At 42.6% G+C, this 25,863-nt stretch overlaps 1 protein-coding gene across 1 annotated transcript in view; it reads right to left on the bottom strand.

Moving 5' to 3' along the window:
- The window catches only part of ano1a (anoctamin 1, calcium activated chloride channel a), a 297,185-nt gene that overhangs the window by 92,242 nt on the left and 179,080 nt on the right, over nt 1-25,863 (bottom strand). The window contains exons 12-13 of the mRNA XM_072272773.1: nt 23,079-23,213; nt 17,906-18,066 (exon numbers count right to left, since the gene is read on the bottom strand). Coding sequence (XP_072128874.1) covers nt 17,906-18,066; nt 23,079-23,213 — 296 coding nt within the window. The remainder of the gene's footprint in view (nt 1-17,905; nt 18,067-23,078; nt 23,214-25,863) is intronic.

Raw genomic sequence — 25,863 nt, 5'->3', positions numbered from 1 at the left:
CCACTGATGAGATAAGGGGCAAAGACAGGTTACTGGGGCCTTAAAACCAGTCGCTTCGGGCAGAGGGTGCTAATCAGAAGTGGTGGACAGCAGAAGGAAACTCTGATCTCAAACCTCCGCTGCCTTGTGGTTATACCCACTCATGGGAAAGGCTTTGGGAGTAAACCCCGAGGAAAAATCTGGAGCTAGAGATGTGCTTCCACCCTGCCACCCACTGTGACATCAAAAATGATATATCCGAATCAGAAACGGAATCAGGTTTACTATGACTAATATACGTTGTGAAATTTGTTGTTTTGCAGTAGCAGTATGGTGCAATACATAAAAAATACTATAAATTACAATATATATTAAAAATTAAATTAAATAAACAATCTTCATAGAGGAATCAGAAATGGAGAGAGTGAGCAGCTTCAAGTTCCCGGGGTGTCAAGATCTTTGAGGATCTAACCTGGTCCCAACATAGCGAAGTAGTTATAAAGAAGACAAGGCAGCGGCTATACTTTATTAGGAGTTTGAAGAGATTTGGCATGTCAACAAATACACTCAAAAATTTCTGACAGACTGCAGGTTCTGACAGACTGGAGGGGCTATTGCAAAGGACCGAAAGAAGCTGCAGGAGGTTTAAATCTAGTTAGCTCCAACTTGGGTACTAGCCTACAAAGTACCCAGGACATCTTTAGGGAGCAGTGTCTCAGAAAGGCAGCATCCATTATTAACAGCCTCCAGCACCCAGTGCATGCCCTTTTCTCACTGATACCATCAGGTAGGAGGTACAGAATCCTGAAGGCACACACTCAGCGATACAGAAACAGCTTCTTCCCCTCTGCCATCTGATTCCTAAATGGACATTGAAGCTTTGGACACTACCTCACTTTTTTAAAAATATATAGTATTTCTATTTTTGCACATTTAAAAAAAATCTATTCAATACACGCAATTGATTTACTTGATTATTAAGTTTTATTTTATTTATTATTATTCTTTTTCTCTCTGCTAGATTATGTATTGCATTGTACTGCTGCTGCTAAGTTAATAAATTTCACGTCACATGCCAGTGATAATAAACCTGATTCTGATTCTGAAAGAAAGAGTAGAAATAGTGAGGTAGTGTTCATGGGTTGGTTGATTGTCCATTCAGAGTTCGATGGCAGAGAAATTGAAGCTGTTCCTAAAATGCTGAGTGTGTGACCTCAGGCTCCTGTACCTCCTCCCTGATGGTAGAAATGAGAAAAGAACATGTCTTGGGTGATGGGTGTCCTTGATGCTGGGGAGGCTAGTCCCCATGGAGCTGGCTGAATTTGCAACTTTCTGCAGCTTTTTCCTGAAACTGTGCAGTTGCTCCTTATACCAGATGGTGATTCAACCAGTTAGAATGATCTCCATGTTACATCTGTCTTTGGTGACATACCAAATCTCATCAATTCCAAATATAGCCACTGATATGCCTTCTTTGTAATTACATCAACATGTTGGGCCCAGGATAGATCTTCAGAGATGTTGATACCTGGGAACTTGATATTTGATGATTCATTTCTGTAGTCTGAGAAGAACTCAAAGGAACACGATATCTCTCTTTGTGGTTTTTAAGTATTGCTTAACTATACACAAGGAACCCACTGAGGCATGCGGAATTCAGATTTAAATTTAAATATGTGACAATATTTCATCTTAGATTTGTTAAATCAGCCAGTCTCTTTATCAATTTTTAGTTGAAACTCACGACTTTCAACAGAGATTATTTTCCAAAGAAAGTACATCTTATATTCATACAAGATACCCTATTCGGCTTGATAAAATTTTTCATCTTCTTGCATCCATGAACTTTCTACATTTACTCTCATGCCAAGGAGAGTCCAAAGCAGGTATTTCAAAACTTCTAAACATTAGTTCAAGTTTTATGGTCATTCAACCATACATGAATATCCACGAATACAGCAAAATGAAAGTGTGGTCTTTCAGGGCCAAGGTGCAAAGCAACTCCCAATTGTCATACACATCACAAGGCACATACAGCACATATAAGACAACAGTAAACATAGAATCACACAGAAATATATAATCTAGTCCAAGCTCCTCCTGAGTCGGCAGCAATTTGTAGTCGAATACAATTCAGCTCATCTTCCACCAAGCGAGCACTGGAGGGCAGCACCAACACCAGCATGGATCCCATGCCACACCACCTCCAGCACCTCTCTCCTGGGTGACTGCAAACAGGCAATCCCACTGCATGAGGCCTAGCCCTTGTTACAACCGAGGCCACGTAGCCGTCCCGCTGTCAGTCCCGCCAATAAACCAGTGAACCAGACTTGCCGTATTCTACATTACCAATGTCCAACAGGGTCTTGCAATCACACGAAAAACGACTAAGACAATCTGTCACTGTTAAACTGCGCACCACCTTGACGCACTCTCGCTAATGCCTCTCTGTAGCAAGCATCAACATGGTCCACAGCAAGTCCAGCTCCTTCACTAATGAACAACTCGATGATGAGATATACTTGTACTTTAAGTTCTTAATGTCCTGCAATATCTGGTGATCATAAAAAAAGAAAATAATACCTTCAGTTAGCCCCATAGAAGCCACTGCATCAGTGCACACTGCCATCGGACCAGAAATTATTTTCACTGTATATATTACACCGCCAAACAGAACAACTTTTCTCTGGATCAAGGTGCACAATATAGTATGTGTGACTTACACACAAAACAAAATAATAATATTACAAACAAACAAACAAATAATTATGTGCATTTATGCAACAAATGAGAAAGTAAGCACTATAATGCTACTGGTGTTTTCACGCGTGGTAGGACCTGTGGGGTGGCAGGGAATTCACCCGTCTTATGCTCTGGGGAGGAAGCTGTTTCCCATCCTAACAGTCCTCATCTTTATGCTATGGTAGCTACTGCTTGGTGGTAGCAGGTCAAAGAGATTGTTGGATGGATGAGGGGAAACACTGACAATGCTAAGGGCCCTGTGTATGCTGTATCCAGGACAGGTGGAAGGGAGACCCCAGTGATCTTCTCAGCAGTCCTCACAATCTTTTGTAGGGTCTTGTGGTCAGATATCTTGCAATTCCCATATTAGGCAGTGATGCAATGGTTGGGTGGAGGGGGGGGGGGGCGCAAGCTTTGCTTGCCTCTGTCTTGACAAGATGTAGAGACACTGCTCTGCTTTCTTGTCTAGGGAGGTGGTGTTGAGGGAGTAGGTGAGATCATCTGTTATATGCACACCCAGAAACATGGTGCTCCTAACTCTCACCATGTCAGAGCAGTTTATGTGCAGTGAGAAGTGGTCAGATGCACCTTTGTAAAAGTTCACAATCATCTCTTTGGTCTTGTCCATGGTGAGATTCAAGTTGTTGTGCTCATACCATTCTACCAGTTGTCCTCCCTCCTCTCTGTAGACTGTCTCATCATCATCGTTAATGAGGCCAACCACTGTTGTGTCTTCCACAAACTTGATGATTTGGTTGGAACGGGATGTACCATGGAAATGGTAATTTGGAGCAGAGATGTTCATTGATTGATGAATTGGTAACAATAACTATGGACTTTGTTACTTATTTCCATGTATTCATTGCTCTCGGATGGTACAAAATCATTTGCTTTTTATTTGGCAGTAAAGATAATGATTATGCATCTTTTTATTATGCATAAGGTTTAAAAAATTGAGGGGTGGCATGCTATGAACCAACATTTTCGCATGTGCCATCATGGACACGTATGCCATGTGGTCATGATCACTGCTTGGAGTATTGTGCACAACTGGAGTACTGTGCACAGTCTTGGCTGTTCTGTTATGGGGAAGAGAATAGTGAACTGTAAAGAGCACTGAGGATGGTGTCTGACATCGTGGAGAGGTTGGGGCAGGCTGGAACTTTATTCCTTAGAAAGTAGGAGACTAAGGGGTACCTTGTAGAGGTATAAAGTCATGAGGGGTACAGAGACGGTAAATGCACATGGCTTTAGCCAGGGTGGCAAACTAAAATCTTGAGGTCATAGGTCTAGAGGTGAAAGGCGAAAGATTGAAAAGGGTTCTGAGGGGCAACTTCTTGGTGCAGAGGGTGGAGTGTGTATGGAATGAAATGCCAGAAAAAACAGTCGAGGCAGGGATGCGGGGACAATAAGAATGTTTAAAAGACATTTGGACTCATACATGGATAGGAGGGGTTTAGAAGGATAATGTGCCAAATGTGCGCATGTGGTGGGCACAAGCTGGGCCGAAGTACCACCTGCCATGCTACATTATCTGCCTTTAGACCAATGAATGATTATATTGGCAGTATCCCTCTTGATAGCAGTACAAGTCATGTTTGCGGCTATGCCACTTGACTGATGTAATAGCAAGATGTACTGTGGAGAGCAGTCTAACTGAGTGCATCATCATCTGGCATGGAAGTGCCGACACACAGGATTGGAAACAACTGCAGAGGGTTGTAAACTCGGCCAGTTTCATCATGGGGACTAGCCTCCCCAGCAGTGAGGACATCTGCAAAGGAGGTGCCTCAAGAAGGTGGCATCCATTATTAAGGACCCTCACCACCCAGGAAGTGCTCTCTCTTCATCAGAGAGGAGGGACAGGAGCCTAAAGACACAGAACAGCTTCTTCCCCACTGCCATCAGATTTCTGAAGGGTGCATGAACAGTACTGCACTATCTTGCTCTCTCTTGTACTACGTAGCTTGCACTTTTCTTATTGTAACTTTATAGCAATTTATGTATTGAACTGTACAGCTGCCACAAAACAACAAATTTCGAGACACATGTCAGTGATGATAAACCTGATTCTAATTAAGGGTTGTGCACAAGCTTTAAATGGCAAGTCAGACACTGACACCATTATAGCACCTGGTAAAAGACCAAAGATTAGTTTTATTTGTCACATGTACAGCGAAACATACAGTGAAATGTATCATTTTGCTTCAAAGACTGAGGATTGTGCTGAGCACGGCCCCCAAGTGTCGGCATGCTTCTGGTGCCAACATATCATGCCCACAACTCATGAATCCCAAGCCGTATACCTTTGGAATATAGGAGAGTGGAGCCCTCAGAAGAAACCTATGGGGTCATGTGCAAAACGTATAAATTCATTACAGACAGTGGAGGGGATTGAACCCGAATCGATGATCGCTGGCACTGTTAAGTGATTCTGACTTCTACACTACTGTGCTGAGATATAGGTATATCGAGAGACACGGAGACAAGTTTAGTGAAGAGTTTTAAATGTACACTAGTTCAAAAATCTTTCTAATCCCACACCTGCAGCTCAATGAATGTTTCCACAACTCCATGGCCATGGTTAGATTATAGAGGGAAAAGAGATTGTGCTTTATATCCTATTGAGAGAAGAAGTGCCTCTAACCCCAGCAGCTTTTGGGCTTCTGGGGAAGGATTCAGCTCACCTGTTTGCTTATCCACAAGGGAAAATTATGTGTGAGAGAGAACAAAGAAGTAACAGAAATACAAAACTGAAAAAATGAATGGTTGGGATGCAAAAAGATAATGTCTGGCAACAATTACATACTGCTTTTACCAAATTAATTTGGCGGTGTCCCTCGCTCAAATACTTACACAAATGCTGTATCAGATGCAGAGCTGTTACATAATTGCATGGACTGCAGTGAAAGACTAAACTAGATCCCAGACATAATGCATAAACTCTGCAGGTTCTCCAGTGAGGTGAGCCCCTTGAGGTAGTTCCTCTTAAGGGGAGGGTTATTTGTGTTACATGGGAATCCCACAGCAACCGCAGCCCAGTAAATGCAACAGGTAAGGACGGTGATCCACCAGGGTAAGGAATAAGATAAAGCTGCTTCTACCAAGGAATGTTTAGACACAGATGCTCTATAAACATTCGCCAAATAGTTTGTAAGTGCACTTGGGAGAAGGGAAGGAGTCCACGGGGTAATAAAAAGGCTAGCCTAGACAAGCAAAACAAGCATAACAAGAATGTCTGCACAAAATATTTTCCTGTTTGAGCATCTGGTCGGCTATACAACAGCCCCATACTTCTCATTGTTGTTAAGTTCCAACATTAAAAAAGAATTTAGTGATTCATCATGTTAAGATAAATTTCAAAATATCTGCCAGAAAACACACACAAATAGAGTTTTTTAAAAAATGCATCTTTGGACAGGGAGCATTGCATTTCACTTGCATCTATAGAGTGGATGTCGAGAGGGTGCTTCTTACAGTGGGTGTGATTAGGACCAGAGGCACAGTCTCAGCAAAGAGGAATATCCATTTAGAATAGAGACGAGGAGCTTCGTGAACCAAAGGGAGGCAAATCTGTGGAATTTGTTGCCACAGACTTTTGTGGAGACCAATTAATCAGATATATTTAAAGTGGAGGTTGATAGGTTCTTGAATAGGTGGAGCATCAGAGGTTGCAAAGAAAAGGCAGGAGAATATGATTGGGAAGGATAACAAACCAGCCATGATAGAAAGGCAGAGCATACTCGATGAGCCAAAGGGCCCAATTCTGCTCTAATGTCTTATGGTCAATGGTCTATTTGTTAGAGAATACCTGGGAAAGTAAAGTTCCATCCCAGAGATAAGGAGTTAATTCATTTCAGTGGCGCAGGGTTTGCATCTTCACCCCCTGCACTCTACACATCAAAATTAAAACTAATTTAGCTTGCACTGCTCATTGCATTGAACTAGAAACAGCATCCAAACAGATCCTGTGGAAATGGTAGTCAAAGAAAACAGCATCACTACAGAAACTGTCAGGGAGAAAGTAATGACCAGATTAACATTACCTACAACAATAATACTAAGCAAGCATTTCAACCCCCCCACCCCCCACTCTGCTTTCTTGTGGTTAACTGATTTTAAATTTAAAGCACAAGAGATTCTGCAGATGCTAGAAATCCAGAGTAATAGACGCAAAATCCTGGAGGAACTCAGTCAAATCCATGGAGAGGAATAAACAGTTGATGTTTCGTGCCAAGTCTCTTCATTGGGACTTTAAATTGTAAGGAAGCCCTGTGCTCTTTTTTTCCCCTGATCAACTACCATTTAAAATCCCCCAAGGTAATAATGGGAAGAATGTACCAAGGTAAACAGTGAGGAAACAAAGTTGAATTCTTCTCCTCTTTCACATGCCCTTATTCCCTCCGAATTTATCTTTGGATGAGCAATTATTCTAACATTAGCAACAATGAACAGATTTGATGGCATAACCAGGAGTCCCTTCAACAACAGATGCAAGCAAGCTTTTTCCAGAGAGTTGACCATGGGTCATGGGTAAGGGGAGAAAGGGGAACCTCTTTGCTCAGAGGGTGGTGAGAATGTGGACTGAGCTGTCACTCAAAGTGGTAGATATGGGTTCAATTTCCAACAGTGAAGAGAAATTTGTTTAGGTACATGGATGAGAGGGGTATGGAGGGCTATGGTCCAGATGCAGGTCGATGGGACTAGGTAGAATAATAGTTTGGCATGGACTAGATGGGCTGAAGGGCCTGCTTCTCTACTGTAGTGCTTTATGATTTTGTGTGCAGGAAACCAGATGTTAAAAATGTTGGCTAACAAGGGTCACAGTGAGCAAGATGCTGTCAAAATGCACAGTCAGAAAGCAGGGAAAGTAGGCTTGCAGGGTTTGAAAGGGAATTGGATAAGTGGAGGGAGTAGGACAAAATGGATATCTCTACCAGTGAGGGAAAGTCAGTCAAATGGGCTCTGTGTACAGAATCATTATATATTCAAAATATATTATATCATTGGCTAATCAATATATGTTGGCAGGGAGAAACTAGCAACTGAAGGTACTGGAATCTGGAGTAAAACAAACTGCTGGAGGAACTCGGCAAGTCAAAGTTCAAAGTTCAGAGAAAATTTATTATCAAGGTACATATGTCACCGTATTCTACCTGGAGATTCATTTTCTTGTGGGCATTCACAGTCGAACAAGTACAGTAGAATCAATGACAAACTACACAGAGAAAGACAAACAGCCATTGTGCAAATGAATACAAAAGGCAAACAAATAAATAATTCTGACAGAAGCATTGTAGAGGCCTTGAAAATGTGTCCATAGGCTGTGGAATCAGTTCCGTGCTGAGGTCAGTGAAGTTATCCACACTGCTACAAAAGTGTGATGTTTGAAGAGTAATAACTATTCAGGAACCTGGTGGCATGGGACCTCCTTCCTGATGGCAGCAGTGAAAAGACAGCATGGCCTGGATGGTGGAATATCTGTGGTAGGACATGGAACGTGATGTCTTCAAAGGGAAATGGATGGTCAATGTTTTGGGTCAAGCCCTTCAACTGGACTGAAAGATAGAGGATAGATGGCTAGTATAAAGAGGAGAGGGGAAGGGATGGAGCAAGTGGTGGCAAATGATAGGAGGATCCAGATGAAGAGGGAAGTGTATGATTAGCGACAGGCTGGGGGTGAGAGGTTGAGGCGACAAAGGGCCGCAGATGCAGAGATCGGCTGGGAGAGGAAGGAACCAAATAAAGGAGGCGAGGAAGACAATGAGAACTGCAGTTGGAGGGGAAACAGTGGTGGAAAGTGTGTGTGGGAGATGGGCAGGTGGGGCGGCCCAGGAGGGGAAAGAAAACGGGTGTTAATGATGGGTTTGGGAATGGAAACCTCAACTCTGGCTCTCTTTTCACAGACACTCCCTGACCCGAGTACCTTCAGGATCGTTTTTCCTGTTTTCATAATCGGGGTAATACTGTCATTTCCTTGAACCTGGGGCACTGACTGACCATCTTAGACCCAAGCAGGACATTTTAACCTGAATACTTCTGACTTCTGAAAAGCTGAGGAAATGGTTATTATTGTTTCACTTGTAGGTAGGATGCCACTTTGTTGGTGCGACCTCAGGTTGTCTAGTATTTTAAACGTTGCCATGTGATCATAAATAGATAAAACAAGTAAACTCTCATTGGCTGCATTTTGGGTGTGTTGCTTTGGATTTCCAACAACTGCAGACTTTCTTGCATTTATGACAGTGAAAGCGTGGTCTGGATACACTAGGTACACAGGTGATGCGGTTAGATGATAGAACCAAAGCTTTTCATGTGCGTTCACTTAAATGTCAAATGATCAACGATCAAACCCTGGGAATGCATGAATGATAATAATATAGTTGGGTCTTTATGTGACTCAAATTAAAGTCATGATTCATCATTATGTGCAGTGTCATATGACCATGACTGTTCTTGGCAACTTTTACTGCAGAAGTGGTTTGCCATTACTTTCTTGTGGACAGTGCCTTTACAGGACGGGTGACCCCAGCCATTATCAATACTTTTCAGAGATTGTCTGCCTGGCGCCAGTGGTCGCATAAACCAAGACTTGTGATATTCACCAGCTGCTCATATGACCATCCACCACCTGCTCCCAAGGCTTCAAGTGACCATGATTGGGGGGCTAAGCAGGTGCTACACCTTGCCCAAGGGTGACCTGCAGGATTGCTGATGGAGGATGCCTTACACCTGCTTTTGTAGGAGTGCACCTCCACCCCGCCCTTAAGTCGTGATTAAGGGTCACAGACTCATCAAGAGATATAGCTGGGGATCAGGGCCTTTTGGTCTATCAGGTTTGTGTTCACCATCATGCACCTGTTTATACTAATCCTATTTATTCTCCTCATCCCCACAATCGACCCACTTATACACCAGGGACATTTAACCACATCCAATTTACCTACGCAAACTGCACACTTTTGGGATGTGGAAGGAAATCAAAGTATCTGGGAAAAACATACGGTCACAGGGAGTACATGCAAACTCCGTGATGAAGATGGGAGCCAGCCAATATTGGCTTAGAATCCAGAATCATTTTCCACTTTTGTTCTAGAGACCACCTGTGAAATAAAATCCTCATTTTTGCTGCAGATTGATTGGGCAAAGGAGCATCTATTCGTCTAGAGACCAATAGGCCTATACAATGGTGAATTGCCATTCAGTGGCTGCTAATTAAGTTCTAGTGCAACTCCTCATAATTTCAGACAGTGACTGCAGGATATAACATTGAATCAGGTCCAAAATTGACTAAGTGGATGAAACCAGAGAAATGGAACATCTCCAGAAAACTCTCCTACTAGACAACTGAAGTCCATTGAGAGAATCGGGATGGAACCAGGCCCTGGTCCACAACCATCCAAACCTGACTCATTTACACATCTGCCATTAAAACATTAACTATAGAAGCATCAACACTTTTTTTGAAAAATTAAATACAATTGATTTTTGTTTTGCTGCTGTATTTAAAAGGATGATATATTAATGAAATTTCTCCCATACATTTCAAAATAATTCAGTTCATTTGGACACAACTACAAAAAATAATGCAAATAAAACCAGATATAGTTTATAATGTATTTTTGCCATTACATGCCTTTACAATAGTTTGAATAATTATGCTATTTAAACACTACACTAGTAAATCTAACTAGGTTTCATTTCCACATCCATACCACTGTTTTCACAAAAGCTATGGAATTCAGAGGTCATGGTACTAAGTCACCTGAATTTGGGAGAATTGATTATTGCTTCTGAAAGTGTGAGATCAGAAAAAATACCAATCAACATACAGGATTTTGTAGAGGTACCTAACAGGTCAAATTCTACTCCTCCTGTGCTGTTCAGGTCTCGAGTTTTCGTAGGCAGTGGGGAGAAATGAAAATGAGGTATAATAACTTCCATGAAGGTCAGAGGGCCAAAGTAGAACACTGGCAAATATCCTAAAAATGTTTTTATTTACTTTGGAAATGAGGGAGTATTTATGAGAAATCAGTTTTTTCAGGGAGAATGCACTACTCTCATAACAGGTGATGCCCGGCCAAAGGAAGAAATGGGTTTGAAAAGATGAATATAGTACAGGCCCTTCGGCCCACAATGTTATTTTGACCTTTTAACACACTTTAAGATTAATCTTATCCTTCCATCCTACATAACCCTTTTCTATCATCCACGTATCTAAGAGTTTCTAACATCCATAAGCTTATCTACGAGAAAAATATGGAATTTTTTTTTACTCATTTTTGTTACTTTAACCAATTGCTCCTCAGCACCAGGACTTTAATGCCAAGGGCACTGATTACTTTCCCATTACGAGAGGATGATTGATGGTGTATCATCTATTTCAATACACAATTGGAATTGAATGCATCCCTTATAAAACAAAACGTCAGACTCAAGAGGTAAAAAGGATCCCTAACACTGACCTCAGTATTACGACGTGTCAAACAGTCATTCAGTGTCTGCTGTTCGTCATGTTCAGATCTCAACACAATAGCCAAATCCTTCAAGAGGGGCATCTCACAGTGTAGACATTCAGGACTTTCCTTGCTGGATACACCTTAATTTTTTCTCCCCCCCCACCCCCCACCCCAAGAGAAACATCCTATGTGCAAACCAATACCAACATGGTAATATTTTGGGTGGCATGGTAGCACAGTGTTACAAAGATGAGCACATCACAACCACAACACACCTGAGCAGACCTGGGAAATACGGGAGTGTAGTGGTTAGCTTAATGCTATTACAATACCAGTTCTGCTGCTGTCTGGAAGAGGTTTGTACGTTCTGCAGGGGCTTCCTCTATGTGTTCTGGTTTCTTCTTTCATTCCCAAGGCGTACAGTTAGAGTTAGTGAGTTGTGGCCATGCCATGTTGAAGTTCGACCCCTGTGCTGACCCCAGCACATCCTCGGACTGTGTTGGCCATAGACCCAAATGGTGCATTTCCCTGTATGTTTTGATGTATGCATGACAAGTAAAGCTAATCTTTATCTATTCTCTCTCTATTCCAATTTCTTTCCTTTTGTACTTTCATTTTTTCCTTCTTTCTTCTTCCACATTCCAAAGGTGTACCATTTATTAGGTTAATAGACAATAGACAATATAGGTGCAGGAATAGGCCATTCAGTTCTTCGAGCCAGCACCACCATTCACTGTGATCATGGCTGATCATCCACAATCAGTACCCTTTTCCTGCCTTCTCTCCATATCCCTTCACTCTGCTATCTTTAAGAGCTCTACCTAACTCTTTTTTGAAAGAATCCAGAGAATTGGCCTCCACTGCCTTCGGAGGCAGAGCATTCCACAGAATCACAACCCTCTGTGTGAAAAAGTTTTTCCTTAACTCCGTTCTAAATTGTCTACCCCTTATTCTTAAACTGTGGCCTCTGGTTCTGGACTCCCCCAACATCGGGAACATGTTTCCTGCCTCTAGCATGTCCAATCCCTTAATAATCTTACATGTTTCAATCAGATCCCCTCTCATCCTTCTAAATTCCAGTGTATACAACCCCAGTCGCTCCAATCTTTCAACATATGACAGTCCCTCCATCCCGGGAATTAACCTCGTGAACCTACGCTGCACTCCCTCAATAGCTAGAATGTCCTTCCTCAAATTTGGAGACCAAAACTGTACACAATATTCCAGATATGGTCTCACCAGGGCCCTGTAAGAAACAGGGTGCAATTGGTCACATGGGTGTAACTGGCCAGCATGGGCTCACTGGGCTGGAAGGGCTTGTTACCCTGCTGCATCTCCAAATAAAACAGGGCACCTGGGACTCTGAGGACTGGGGTCAACAGTGAATGTAGCAAGATGCAGGGGATGGCAGAAAAAATCTCTTACTTCTCATTGCTCTGTAAATGGCATAAGAATAAGAGCCATAAGAATGGGGCGCCACAGTGGCATAGAGGTCAGTGTGACACTATTACAGCTCTGGGTGTTAGAGTTCAGAGTTCAGTCCTGGCCTCCTCCGTGAGGAGGTTGTACATCCTCCACAGGAATGTGAGGGTTTCCACTGGCTGCTCCCGTTTCCTCTCACAGTCCAAAGACGGTGAGTAGGTTAATTGTTCATTGTAAATTGTCCTGTGATTAGGCTACAGTTAAGGGAATAAAATGAGAACACAAGGATTCCCAGATCTCCAGGACTATGTGCAAGTAAGTTGAGAAGGCTTTTTGAAAATTATTTTTGAAAGTGTCTGACTCTGAGAATTATTCAGGCGATTTCCGGTGTTGCTGTTCAACTTCCACTGCACTGTCAGAACCCACTGTAAAACAACATCACTTGTAAACTCATTGTGTCTATGAGCACTTTGGTGGATTTGCACATTAATTCCCCAATAAATGTGAGGGCTCTCCATCTGAATTGTAAATTGCCTGTGGTTGTTTCAAATTAAATCAAAATGCTAACCTTGAATTGGAGCTTTGATTCTATTTCTTTTGGTGAAGGATCTATTAGTTCTCACCTGGTCCCTCACACCAACCCTTTAGTCAAGAAATCAGAGCAGCGACTCCACTTCCTGAGGAGTCTGAGGCAGGTGAACAATGCTCTCCCTGACGCGCCCCCCGCCCCACCCCACCCCACCATTCCAAACCATTCCAAACAGGAGAACCACTGAGTGTGTCCTAACCAGCTGCATCACCGTCTGGTACGGGAATTCCAAGGCACCTGACCACAAGTTCCTCTCAAGGTTCATGAGGACTGCTGGGAGGATCACTGGGGTCTCTCTTCCACCCATCCGAAATATTTGTCTGAAGCACTGCGTACACAGGGCCCTTAGCATTGTCAATGATCTCTCCTTTCCACCTAACGATTTCTCTGATCCCCTAACATCACGCAAAAGGTACCACAGCATTAGGACAAGGGCTGTTAGGCTGGGAAACAGCTTCTTTCCCCAGGTCGCGAGACTACTGAACAACCTGCCACCATCCAGGTCTCATCACCAGTAGCATTATACTGTTTACTTTTAAACCTTGGGTCATAAGTACACATTGTTTATTTATTTATTTATGGTAACATTACTTTATGCATTATGTGAGAGTTACTTTTTACCTAGTTTTTATTTAGGGATACAGTGCAGACTAGACCCTTCTGGCCTTTTGAGCGGAGCTGCCCCATAACTCCGATTTAAAACTAACCTAATCATGGGACAGTTTACAATGACCAACTAATCTACTGTATCGGGTACATCTTTGGACTGTGGGAGGAAACTGGAGCACCTGAAGAAAACCCAAGCATTCCATGGGCAGCATGTACAAACCCCTTACAGAGGGCGTCAGGAATGAACTCCAAACATAGATGCTGCAAGCTGCAATAGCGATGTGCTAACGGCTAAGCTATGCTGGTGCTGTGCACCTTGGCCCAGAGGAATGTTGTTTTGTTTGGTGGTATACATCTAAATGGCTGAATGACAATAAATCTGAACTTGAACTTGAACTAGAACTAGTTACTTTGCAGCGGGAAGCAAATTTGAAACATTAAATTCAGGTTACAATTGGCTTCAATCTTCAGAATTCTTAGCTTCAGTTGGTTGAGGCAAGTCTTCAGCATGAAAATTTACTGAGAAATTCACTTCACCCAGAGTAATAGATGCCAGAAAACCACTGTAAGTAACAACAACGGATTGAAACACACAACTTTGTGTGTCAGGTAGCAAAAGACCTTTTATTCTCTCAACTCCAGTTACTATGACCAGCACTTGGTCAAGAGCTTTTGAGTCGTCACTGAATACTTAACCCAGGTCATAACATACAACAGACAAATTTATGGTTTAAGTAATTCAAAAAAAAAAAAACAACATGGCATCTCACAAATGGAAAAATAGGCAATAAATTTATTGGTGGAGTGGTCTCCAACCACCGGGCCGCTAAGATGCGCTACCGAGCCGCGTGGAAACAATATGAAACGATATGAGTCAGCTGCACCTTTCCTCATTCCCTGTCATGCACTGTTGAACTTGAACATCCCCCCCACCCCGCCCCCCAGTCGGCCGGTCCACAAGAATATCGGCAATATTAAACCGGTCCGCGGTGCAAAAAAGGTTGAGGACCCCTGGGTTAACAAATCAACTGATCTCGGATAGTTTTGGTGTAAACTCACTCTGCTTTCATCACCTCTCAGTGTGGACAGATTCAGTTTCATATTTATTAAACCATAAGACACAAGAGCAGAATTAGGCCACTCAGCCCATTGAGTCTGCTCCACCATTCCATCATGGCTGATCACTATCCCTTTCAACCCCATTTTTTCTGCCTTTCGCTGTAACCTTTGAAGCCCTGACTAAATAAGAACTTATCAACCTCTGCTTTAAATATACTCAATGACTTGGCCTCCAAAGCCATGACAAGGAATTCCACGGATTCATTACTTTCTGGCTAAAGAAATTCATCCTCATCTCCGTTCTAAATGGATGCTCTTCTATTCTGAGTTTGTGCCCTCTGGTCCTAGGCTCACCCACTATAGGAAACATCCTCTCCACATCTATTCTGTTTAGGTTTTTCAATATCCGACAGGTTTTAATGAGATCCCCCTATTATTCTTCTAAACTCCAGTGAGTACAAGCCCAGAGCCGTCAAATGATCCTCAGACATCAACCCTTTCATAATGGGACTCATTCTCGTGTAAAAATAAGTTCAAAAATAATGAGATTTCAGAATTTGAAAGTTATGAAATTAGAATATTGTTTTTTTTTCTTTTTTTATTTGCACAGTTTGTCGCCTTTTACATTCTGGTTGAAAACCAAAGATGGTGCAGTCTCTCATTGATTCTGTTGTGGTTATTATTCTACTATGCATTTACTGAGTATGCCCACATGAAAATGAATTTTAGGGTTGTATATGGTGGCATATATGCAATTTGATAATAAATTTACTTTGAACTTTAGAGTCATGCTGGGTCTCTTTCCCGCTGTAAACTTAAAACCTGATGGTTGCCCTGAATGAGACATCTGAAGTAACTGGCAGACACTTCGTAAGAGGAACAAAACTGGAAGTCAACAATGTGACTTCACTATAAAATTCAAATATGGAATCAACTGGAGTTCAGGAGAATCTCATCAAAAACGTGAATTGCACAGGAAGTGGCTGAGACAAGTAGTAACAATGCATGAATTCCCTGGATGGAGACCAAGGAGTGATGTAACCTACTGGGTTATGGACAGAGCTGGGAAGAAGTTTTTTGGCAAAGCATGAACACAAAGGGCTGAGCAGCCTTCTCTTTGCAGTAAATTTCCATGATGGAATACAACGTTGGTAAATGCGAGATCATCCACTTTGGAAGGAATAATAGAAGAGCGGATTATTATTTAAATGGTGAAAGATTGCAGCATGCTGTTGTGCAGAGGGACTTGGGAGTGCTTGTGCATGCATCGCAATAAGCTGGTTTGCAGGTACAACAGTTTATTAAGAAGGCAAACGGAATGTTGGCCTTCATTGCTAGTGGGATTGAATTCAAGAGCAGGGAGGTCATGCTGCAACTATGCAGTGCACTGGTGAGGCCACATCTGGAGTACTGTGTGCAGTTCTGGTCTCCGTACTTGAGGAAGGATATACTGGCAGTGCAGAGGAGGTTCACCAGGTTGATTCCAGGGGTGAAGGGGTTAACCTATGAGAAGCGATTGAGTCGCCTGGGACTATACTCTCTGGAGTTCAGAAGAATGAGAGGGGATCGTATAGAAACATACAAAATTTTGAAAGGGATAGATAAAATATAAGCAGGAAAGTTGTTTCCATTGGTAGGTGAGACTAGAACTAGGGGTCATTGCCTCAAGATTCAGGGGAGAAGATTTAGGATGGAGATGAGAAACTGTTTTTCCCCAGAGGATGATGAATCTGTGGAATTCTCTGCCCAAGGAAGCAGCTGAGGCTTCCTCACTAAGTATATTTAAGAAACGGTTAGGTAGGATTTTACATAGTAGGGGAATTAAGGGTTATGGGGAAAAGGCAGGTAGATGGAGCTGAGTTTACAGACAGATCAGCCATGATCTTATTGAATGGCGGGGCAGGCTCGATGGACCGGATGGCCTACTCCTGCTCCTATTTCTTATGTTCTTATGTTTTAACTAGTTCACAGGAAGATTAAAGTAGTATGTAAGGGAGAAGTAAATAGAAAGTTATTAAGCATCAAAGATGAAGAATCAACCTCATTTGCCACATACACATCTGTAATAAGAGGTGTAATTGGGCAGAGTGGGCTCATTGGGCTGGGAAGCCGTTACCAGGCCATATCTCTAAATTAAATGTGTTAGGAATTTGCTGTGGTGTATTGGTGTGATCTGAATAAAACAAAATATTTAGGTATTCTAAAGAATTATTTTAAAAATTTAAAAGAATTATTATTTTTTAAAATAAAGAATTATTTCAAATAAGTTAGAGGTTAAAGCATGGACGTGGAATAAAATGTGCCCAAGTACATAAATACCAGCATGTATTAACAATGTAAAAAAAGTGTTTTAAAGGGTTCTCAGTGCAGTGCAGTGACTGAGGTAATAGACAGAGAGGGGTAGGGGGGGGGGAGATTAACCAGAATAACTGATCAGATTCACTGCCTAGTGGAAGAAACTTTTCAGATGGCATGAAGTTATGCAGACAGAGTTAGTGGAAGGATGAGAGGTGGCTTAAAAGAAGCTCAGATGCTGTCGTGGACCCAAAGGCCAAGGTGCTTCTGCACTCCATCTTTGTCTAAAGTGGAGAATCTGCTTGCCCGTTTCCCACAGTCTGGGGAAAAAATAGTTAGATTTAAACACCAGGTAAATACAAAGGAAACAAATGCTTACAACTCACCAAGCTACTTTTTTATTGTATATAACTGTTTGCCAAGAACTGTATGATCGGGAGCTTTTTTTTTTATTTTCCTGACTCTAAGTTTATTTCTGCTCCTGTAAGATTTCTTCAGTATACAGAAGCAGCAGTTTTTATAAAACACATCTAAACTGACTTGACAAGTTCCTTCAATGAGCTCCATTTGCCCTTAATACTGAGGCTGTCATCCTGTGGTGTAAGAACACCGTGCTTAATACAACAGCTGCGGGAATGCAAGCGAGCCATTGCAGTAACTTGAAAAATCGGGCATTTTATCAACACCACGTCCTGGCAATCAGTGTAGCCTTTGAGAGCCATTTTAAAGAGGATGGAGAAAGGTGCCTTACCCCAGAGTGCCATGAAAATGGAGTAGAAAACTGTGGCAGGGTTATCAAACAAGTGGCTTGCTCGTGCTGTCGCACACGTGGTGCTCAGCTTCCAGTAGCTGCAGGTCCTGTCGCACAGCGGACACATGGTGATATTGGCACGGTGGTCGCACATCTCCATGCTGTGGTGAGAGAGGGAGACAGAACGGGGAGAGAGGAAAAAAAATTGAGAAACAAGACTGGATTTAAACTCAATCGTGCTTAAAAGTAGCTAGTCAGGCCCAGTGGATAGAATGTACCAAGGGGCAGGACGGACACCCCGGAGAGTAGCTCCAGGCAACTGGCTGGTAGACTGGTGCCGGCTGGTTCACAGCAGTGCCAAACAACAGGCTATTTTTAGGTCCCTGGGCCTCAGCTGCATTGAACTGGCAGGCTGAGTTGGAAGCTTAGCTCTCTGCACTCGAACATTCTGTTAATAGGCAGGGTGCAGCTCCCTGGTGTGCTGGAGAGGGCAGGTGGAAGTTGACTGCAAGGGGTGGACAAACCACAGCTTGGCCAGGCTTGCAGGGCCTGAAGATTCTTCCCGCCCTTCTCATTCCCAATAGCATAATGAGGATGCTCCCCAAATGGGCTTCCTGATGATCCTGCCAAGTGGGAGGTCTGCCAGTCAGCTCAGGCCTAAAAATAGCTATTGCGGTCCTGTTATAGATTTTCTGATTTTAAAATTAGTGCTTGGCATTTGAATTTGGAAGCCTCTCTGCCCACCAGCAGTCAGCCCAAGTGGACGCTGCCAGAGCAAAGCTATGATCCATGGGAAGGATGACATCACCAGGGCTCCAGGCCTACCAGCAAAAGGGTTGACAATCTGACCCTCGTTTTAAGCTCATTAAGAGTTTCAGTTACTTGCCAGTGGAACAGGAATACTATACAAAGATAAAGAACTAACACAGCAATAAGCCAAAAATAATTTTACTGCGACATCTGGAATATGGCTATTTATAGGGTATGTAAAGAACACAAACTTTCCATATAAATAAGATTGCTTTTTGGGTGGGCTGCATTTTATTACTGAGTCAGAATATACATTGGATTTTCCATTTCTATCTGCAGTAATACACAGTTCATCACTGATTCTCATAAACAATAAATGGTAATTAATCATCATCATTTGATAGCCTCCGCCCACCTCAAATGCAATAAACTTTTATCTGGGCTTAAAGTTATGAAGTGCCAGATGACTAGAAACTCTACTCAATGCAGAGCAGAGCACTATTAACAATGAGTAATGGATCACCCTCATTGTCTTGCTGAACTCAACCCAGAATGTTGTATTACCCCAATATTAACTGCAACTACTCTTCTGTCCATCAAGTGTGTAATTAAACTGTCTTGCAACAAATAATTCTCTACATCTCATATCAAAAATAGGAATAACACTCCATCCAATCAAATGTTATAAGAAGCAGCAATGAAACATTTAAAGAAATAAACATTAAACATTTTTTTGAAAAGGAGATTAGCTTGTATAGTGAAACATACAGTGAAGTGAGACATTTGTGTCAAATCAGGTTAGTGAAGATTGCACGGGGCATAGTCTGTAAAAGTTGTCACACTTCTGGTGCAAATGTAACATCCCCAAAACTTACTAACCCTATCCCCAACCATACATCTTTGGAATGTGGGACGAAATTGGAGCAGCTGCAGGAAACCCACATGTTCATGGGGGAGAATATAAAAACTCCTTAGAGATAGAGTGAGAATAGAACCCTGATCTTCCGACTACTGGCACTGTAAAGCTTTATGCTAACCATTATGCTACAATGCTGCTGCATTTCTGCAGTTACTTGTGCTAGCTTGCTAGTGTTGTATATGGTTCAAAACCAAGTTTAGTCTTGGTCTTGGTGGTGTTCAGGGCTTTCTTCATTGTACCAGTAGCTTCATCCTGATTTTCACTACTGTCAGTTATGCAAATCCCAGGAGAAGACTCAGGAATACTGTCACAAACAGATATAGACAGATTCTTCATTGCTGTTTCCATAACAATTATTTTTGACCAGAGTTGTTAGCCCTGAACTGAGCCCTCGAAATTGGAGGACCAGTGGACCACTCTTTGTCTGGCCTCTACCCTTTGAACTGTTTAGCATGGATGACCCTACCAAGAGTCAAAATGCAAGGCCCCGACTCCAGCCAACATAGCACTCCAGGTCAATGAAGCACACAAACCTCCAAACCCTATGACAAGGTTGTGGTCCTCTTGGAGGTGCACTCTTTAGAGGTGCTTCAAAATGCATAACCTCTTTAGCAAAGAATTTTCACTTGTTTAGCAGTGATTGGTAAGGGAGGGGTTACAAACAACTCAGTGTGTTGAGCAGTATCCGGGGGGGGGGGAGATTGAATTCATTCTCCCTCCCACTGATACTTCTCCACCTGCAGAATTCTTCCAGCAGATTGTCTGTTGCTCCATGTTCCAAATTCTGTAGACCCTGAGGACGGGATATGATTGGAACATTGGCAAAGCAGCAGGAGAACTGTGAAACGAGTTCGTATCACCCAGGCAACACTCATGGAATGTCACTAGAACCAGAATAACTTGATGTCCATTTTCCTAATCACTTTAGGCACCATTTACTGATTCATTTTAGAGATGTGCACAGCCAGAACAACTTATTTCTTCTCTTTTGAAAAAGCCAAAGCATCAACATTAATACCTCTCCGGACAGCTGCATCTGAGTGGGCGAATAACTATTTTCCAGCTTCCACCCATATTAGTAATTAAAGTATAACCTTTCAAATGTTTCCTGTTACACACTCAGTGGCCACATTATTGGAGACCTCCTGTACTTCAAGGTTTGATGTATTGTGCATTCAGAGATGCCCTTTTGCAAATCACTATTGTAACATGTGGTTACTTGAGTTACTGTCACCTTCTTGTCAGCTTGAACCAGTCTGGCCATTCTCTTCTGACCTGTCTCATTAACAAGGCACTTTCACCCACAGAATTGCCACTCACTGGATTTTTTTTTGGCTTTTGCACCATTCTCTGTAAACTCTAGAGACTGCCGTGCGTGAAAATCCCAAGAGATCAGCAGTTTCTGAGATACTCAATCCACCCAATCTGGCACCAACAACCATTCCACGGTCAGCCACATAATCTCATTTCATCCCCATTCTGCTGTTTGGTCTGAACATCAACGGAACCTCTTGACCATGTCTGTATGCTCTTATGGGGTGATACAGTAGTGTAGTGGTTAGCACAATGGTTTACAGCACAGGCGATCAGGGTTCAATTCCCGCTGCGGCCTGTAAGGTGTTTGCGTGTTTCCCCGTGACTGCAGGAGTTTCCTCCCACAGCCCAAAGATGTACTGGTTGGAAGGTTAATTGGCCATTGTAAATTCTCTCGTGATTTGCTATGATGAAATAGAGGGATTGCTGGGTGGTGTGGCTCTAAGGGTTGGAAGGGCCTATTCCACACTGTATCTCAATAAAAATATTGAGTTGTTGCCACAACTGGGTGATTAGATATTTGCATGAACAAGCAGGGGTAGAGGTGCACCTAATAAATTGCCTACTGAATGCATATCTGAAGCAGGTGGATATTTTTACTATTTGACAAAAGCAGCTTTCTGATCTACCGTCTCCACATTACTTCCATTTGGACCTGTGTGGAGAGGAGAAAACCTCTCTATTCCCTCTCCCTTCAGATCGATACATTATTCCACCTTCGCATCAGTTCCACATGTGTTGATAGAAAAAAATGGATTTAAGAACAGATAAAACACAGGAACTGCGAGAAACTCAGCAGGTCAGGAAGCATCGGTAGAGAGACAGTTACATTTATCAAATATAGAACAGTACAGCCCAGGAACAGGCCCTTTGGTCTACAGTGTTGTGCCAGATTATACTTCAATGCCTAAATAAGCAAATCCCTTCTGCCTGCACAATTGTCCGTATCCCTCCATTCACATGCCTATCTAACAGCCGCTTAAAGATCTATCATATTTGCCACCACTACCACCCCTAGCAAAGCATTCCAGGCACCCTCTGTGTCGAAAAGCTTCTTCCCCTTCACTTTAAATCCCTGTCCTCTAATATTGTAGATTTTGACCCTGGTGGAAAAAAAAGTCTATCTATGCCTCGCATAAGCTTATCATCTTCTATTAGGTCTCTGCCATTCCAGAGAAAACAAACCAAGTTTGTCTAATCTGATGGCATGAGTATCAATTTCTCCTTCCAGTGAACAAGTTTCATCCCCCTTCCTCTATTCCTCACTCTGATCTTTTACTTCTTCTCACCTGCCTATTACTTCTCCCCTAGGTCCCATCCTCCTTCCTGTTCTCTTGTGGTCCACTCTCCTCTCCAGCCCTTTCCCACCCACTCAGCTTCACCTATCGCCTTCCAGATAGCCTCTTTATCCTCCCCCCACCTTTTTATTCCAGTATCTTTCCCCTTCCTTCTCAGTCCTGAGGAAGGGCCTCGGCCCAAAATGTTGATTGGTTATTCATTTCCATAGATGCTGCCTGACCTGCTGAGTTTCTCCAGCATTTTGTGTGTGCAGCTTTGTCTAACCTGTCCTTAGGAAGTTGGTTTTCGATCTATCAAAGATTTTGATGACAGGCCATTGACTCAGAACACTAACTGTTTCTTTCTTCAGAAAACTGCTTAAGTACAAGGAATTTCCTGCATTTTGTTTAGGTTCACAGTGTCCGCAGCTTTCTACTTTTCAATTACAGTTTCTCAGTCATGAAACAAGAAACAGCCATGAGAACTTCTTCACAAAGTTTGTTGGACCATGATGGACTTTGTTGCTAAGCTAGAGTCCTTTCAGGAATTCCTTCATTTCATAAATAAATGTCAATGATCAGGTAAACATCATGCAGAATTATCAAAGGGTCGCAAAGCCCTTGACCCCATATACCTCTGGTAGGTCTCTGAAGGAGCCATTTGAAAAAAAATAGTCACCAATTCAAACTTTTGCCAAGAACCCGCGTGAAATGTGAAACACATGGCAAAACAATGAATTGAGTTTTTCAACTAAGTCTCAGAGAGTGTAGTTTATTTATTTTATATTGACAGCCTTTCAGGGAGATTTTAAACAAAAAACTTAATGGATGGAGGTTACAAATCCCCAGCAACTCAATTACATACAAGAGTTATAAATGAGCAGTCCTTTTAAACAACTGGCTCCAGCTTTACCTGGGAATATTCTCATTAACAGTTGCACATCCGTAGAGGAACACTATGATCCCGATGGTGGAAGCTGGAATCAGCATTTGTGTGTACACTCCAAGCCAGGCAAAGTAAAATGCAATCTTCTCACCAAAATACTTCCTGCACAAGGAAAAAAAAAAGAATTGGGCGTCAGTGTCAACACTTTGGTCACAAGCCCCAGAACTAAAGTGCAGTCAGACTTGACCTCTGCTGTGCCGCAGGAAACAAGCAGCAGTTGCTTAAGGAGACACTGAACAACCAAAAGACCCGACCATTAACCAGAGACACCAACTACTCTTGCTTACACTGCACTAGAGTATGTGGATCCCGGATTGGCCTCTGTAGCCACCTGTGGCCCCACCAATAAACAACCCCTTAGGACAAGAGGTCCCAGCCTTTTTTATGCCGTGGAGCCCTACCATTAACCGAGGGGTCCGTGGATCCCAGGTTGGTAACCCCTGCCTTTGGAGAACCTCACACTCGACTCGAGTGATTATACTATTACATGAAGTATGAATTTGGAGAGTTCTTCTAGTGTATCAAAGCATGCGAAATAAGAAGAGGCTACAAGTCCCCTTGATCCAGAATAGTGGCTTAATACTGGGCCTGTACCTCTACAATCCTTTTCAATTCCAACATTGGTCAATATCCTTAATGCTCAAAAATCTAAACATCTCAGTCCTGAATACAGACTGACTGTACATCTAGAATCCATTAGGTTAAAGTGAAAAAGTAGCAGCATATCATCAAACGAGAGTAGTGGATTGATGGAGTTCATGCGCTCCGGATATTGATAATAATTAAGTGGCAATAAGTTCAATTAGACAATGCTCTTTCATTGCCAGTGTTGTACAACTGGAAGTGTTTTCCCCTAGAGGGCAATGAAACAGCAACTATTTTTACATCATTATGAATTAGCCTTGAACTTGAGTTGGGTACTTCCCAACACGAGTCATTTTGGTGATCCAATGAGATTTCCCCTTCTGGGGAGAGTGGGACAATTATATCACTTTCTATGTGGGCACTCTTTCTGGGACATTTGGGAGGAATTGAGTACTGGGTAATTTTGTTATAAATAATCATCGTCGGACAATCTGGAATAACGTAGTCTCCTGGCACAGTACTGGACAATATCCCATGCTGGGAAAGTGTGTGGGTTACATATTTAGGAATGGGAGTGGTGGTGGTGGTGGGGGAGGAATTTAATAGAGGTATACAGAAGTATGAAGGGTATAGATAGGATTAATAAGTTTTCCACTGAGCTTGGGTGAGACTAGAACTAGAAGTGATAGGTTAAGGGTGAAACACAAAATATTTAAGGGCACCTGAGGGAGAACCTCTTCACTCAGAGCATGGTGCGTGTGTGGAACAAGTTGCCGGAGGAAGTGATGGATGCAGGTTGAATTTCAACATTTCAGAGAAGATTGGACAAGCACATGGACAAGAGGGTTATGGAGGGCTATGGTCCAGGTGCTGGTGGATGGGACTTGACAGAATAAGAGTTCGGCACATTCTAGATGGGCAGAAGGACATATTTCTGTGCTGCAGCGCTCTATGATTCTATGATCCTAATCCAACAGCCAGATTGCTGATTTTATTGTGTTTTCCCTGTAGTTTTACCTTTCATTATGCTTGCATATGTTGGTATAATCTGTTACCTTTCAGTGCTGGTATTACTCTCCGCACCTTGTGGAGCATCAGGTAGCAACCCTGCCGTTTCTTTAGCAGTTGTCTGTTTTTAGCTCGATGCCGAACTCAGCATGGATGGAAAGCATGCAAGAAGCCGGCTGGATTCGAATCTGGAATCGCTCGCCTCAAAGCTCGGTGCGGATGCCACTACACCACTGGCCAGCTATATCCTTTCAGTGACTTGTAGTATATTTGCTTCTAGATTTCCATAGTTAGGTTGCAAAGCTGAAGTGTGAATCAGGACCTGGTCAGAGGTTTCTATCTAAACTGGTTCAGATGGATTTGCAGTATAAAAGGAGATCACGTGCTCGAGTTCCTTTGTTACTTCTTTACCTGCCTTGCTTGTTGACACAGTCTGAGCCTGTCTGACCTGTACTAGGATGAACATCTAATAAAACAACTGTAACCACAAGAGTTTTGCTTCATTCTTGATTTCCTAAGAACCTTCGGAACAACTTCTTCTCCAGACCTAACACTCTCTTCCAATGGACCTCTCTTCCCTGGACCAAATTGACAACTCTTCTCTCAATATAGCAGTCTCCACTTCCCCCAATTGCTAAATCTTCGTTCTTCTTGCCTCCTGACCTCTCACGCACTCCACCCATCCATTCCCCAATTACCCACCTTCCAAGATGCCCATCTCCATCTCCCCTATGTTCCAAATAACAGTCCTAAGATCCTCCCACCCTATCCTACCTTGCTCACCTTGCACAAGTCATATACAGTCAGAGCACTACAACACAGGGAAAGGCCCTTGACCTTTCTAGTCCATGTTGAACTATTTTTCTGCCTAGTCGCATTGACTCCCATCAGGACCATAAACCTCCATCCTCCTCCCATCGATGTACTTATCCAAGTTTCACTTAAATGCTGAAATTCCAGCCACATCCACCACTTCCACTAGCAGCTCGTCCCATGCACTCACCACCCTCTGAGTGAAGAACATCTCCTCCAGGTTTCATGAGGATTGCAGCAAACGTTCAATGTGCTGCTTTCTACCAGAAGGCTTTACCATCCACTGGAGTTTCTCAGTAAAGACCTGAAATGGGTAACTGGATTGATGGGCTGAATAGCCCTTCCA

Source organism: Mobula birostris, chromosome 11 (assembly GCF_030028105.1).
Source record: "Mobula birostris isolate sMobBir1 chromosome 11, sMobBir1.hap1, whole genome shotgun sequence".
Classification (NCBI taxonomy): Eukaryota; Metazoa; Chordata; class Chondrichthyes; order Myliobatiformes; family Myliobatidae; genus Mobula; species Mobula birostris.
The sequence above is the reverse complement of the archived record's forward strand: the minus strand, read 5'-3'. Positions and strand labels throughout refer to the sequence as shown.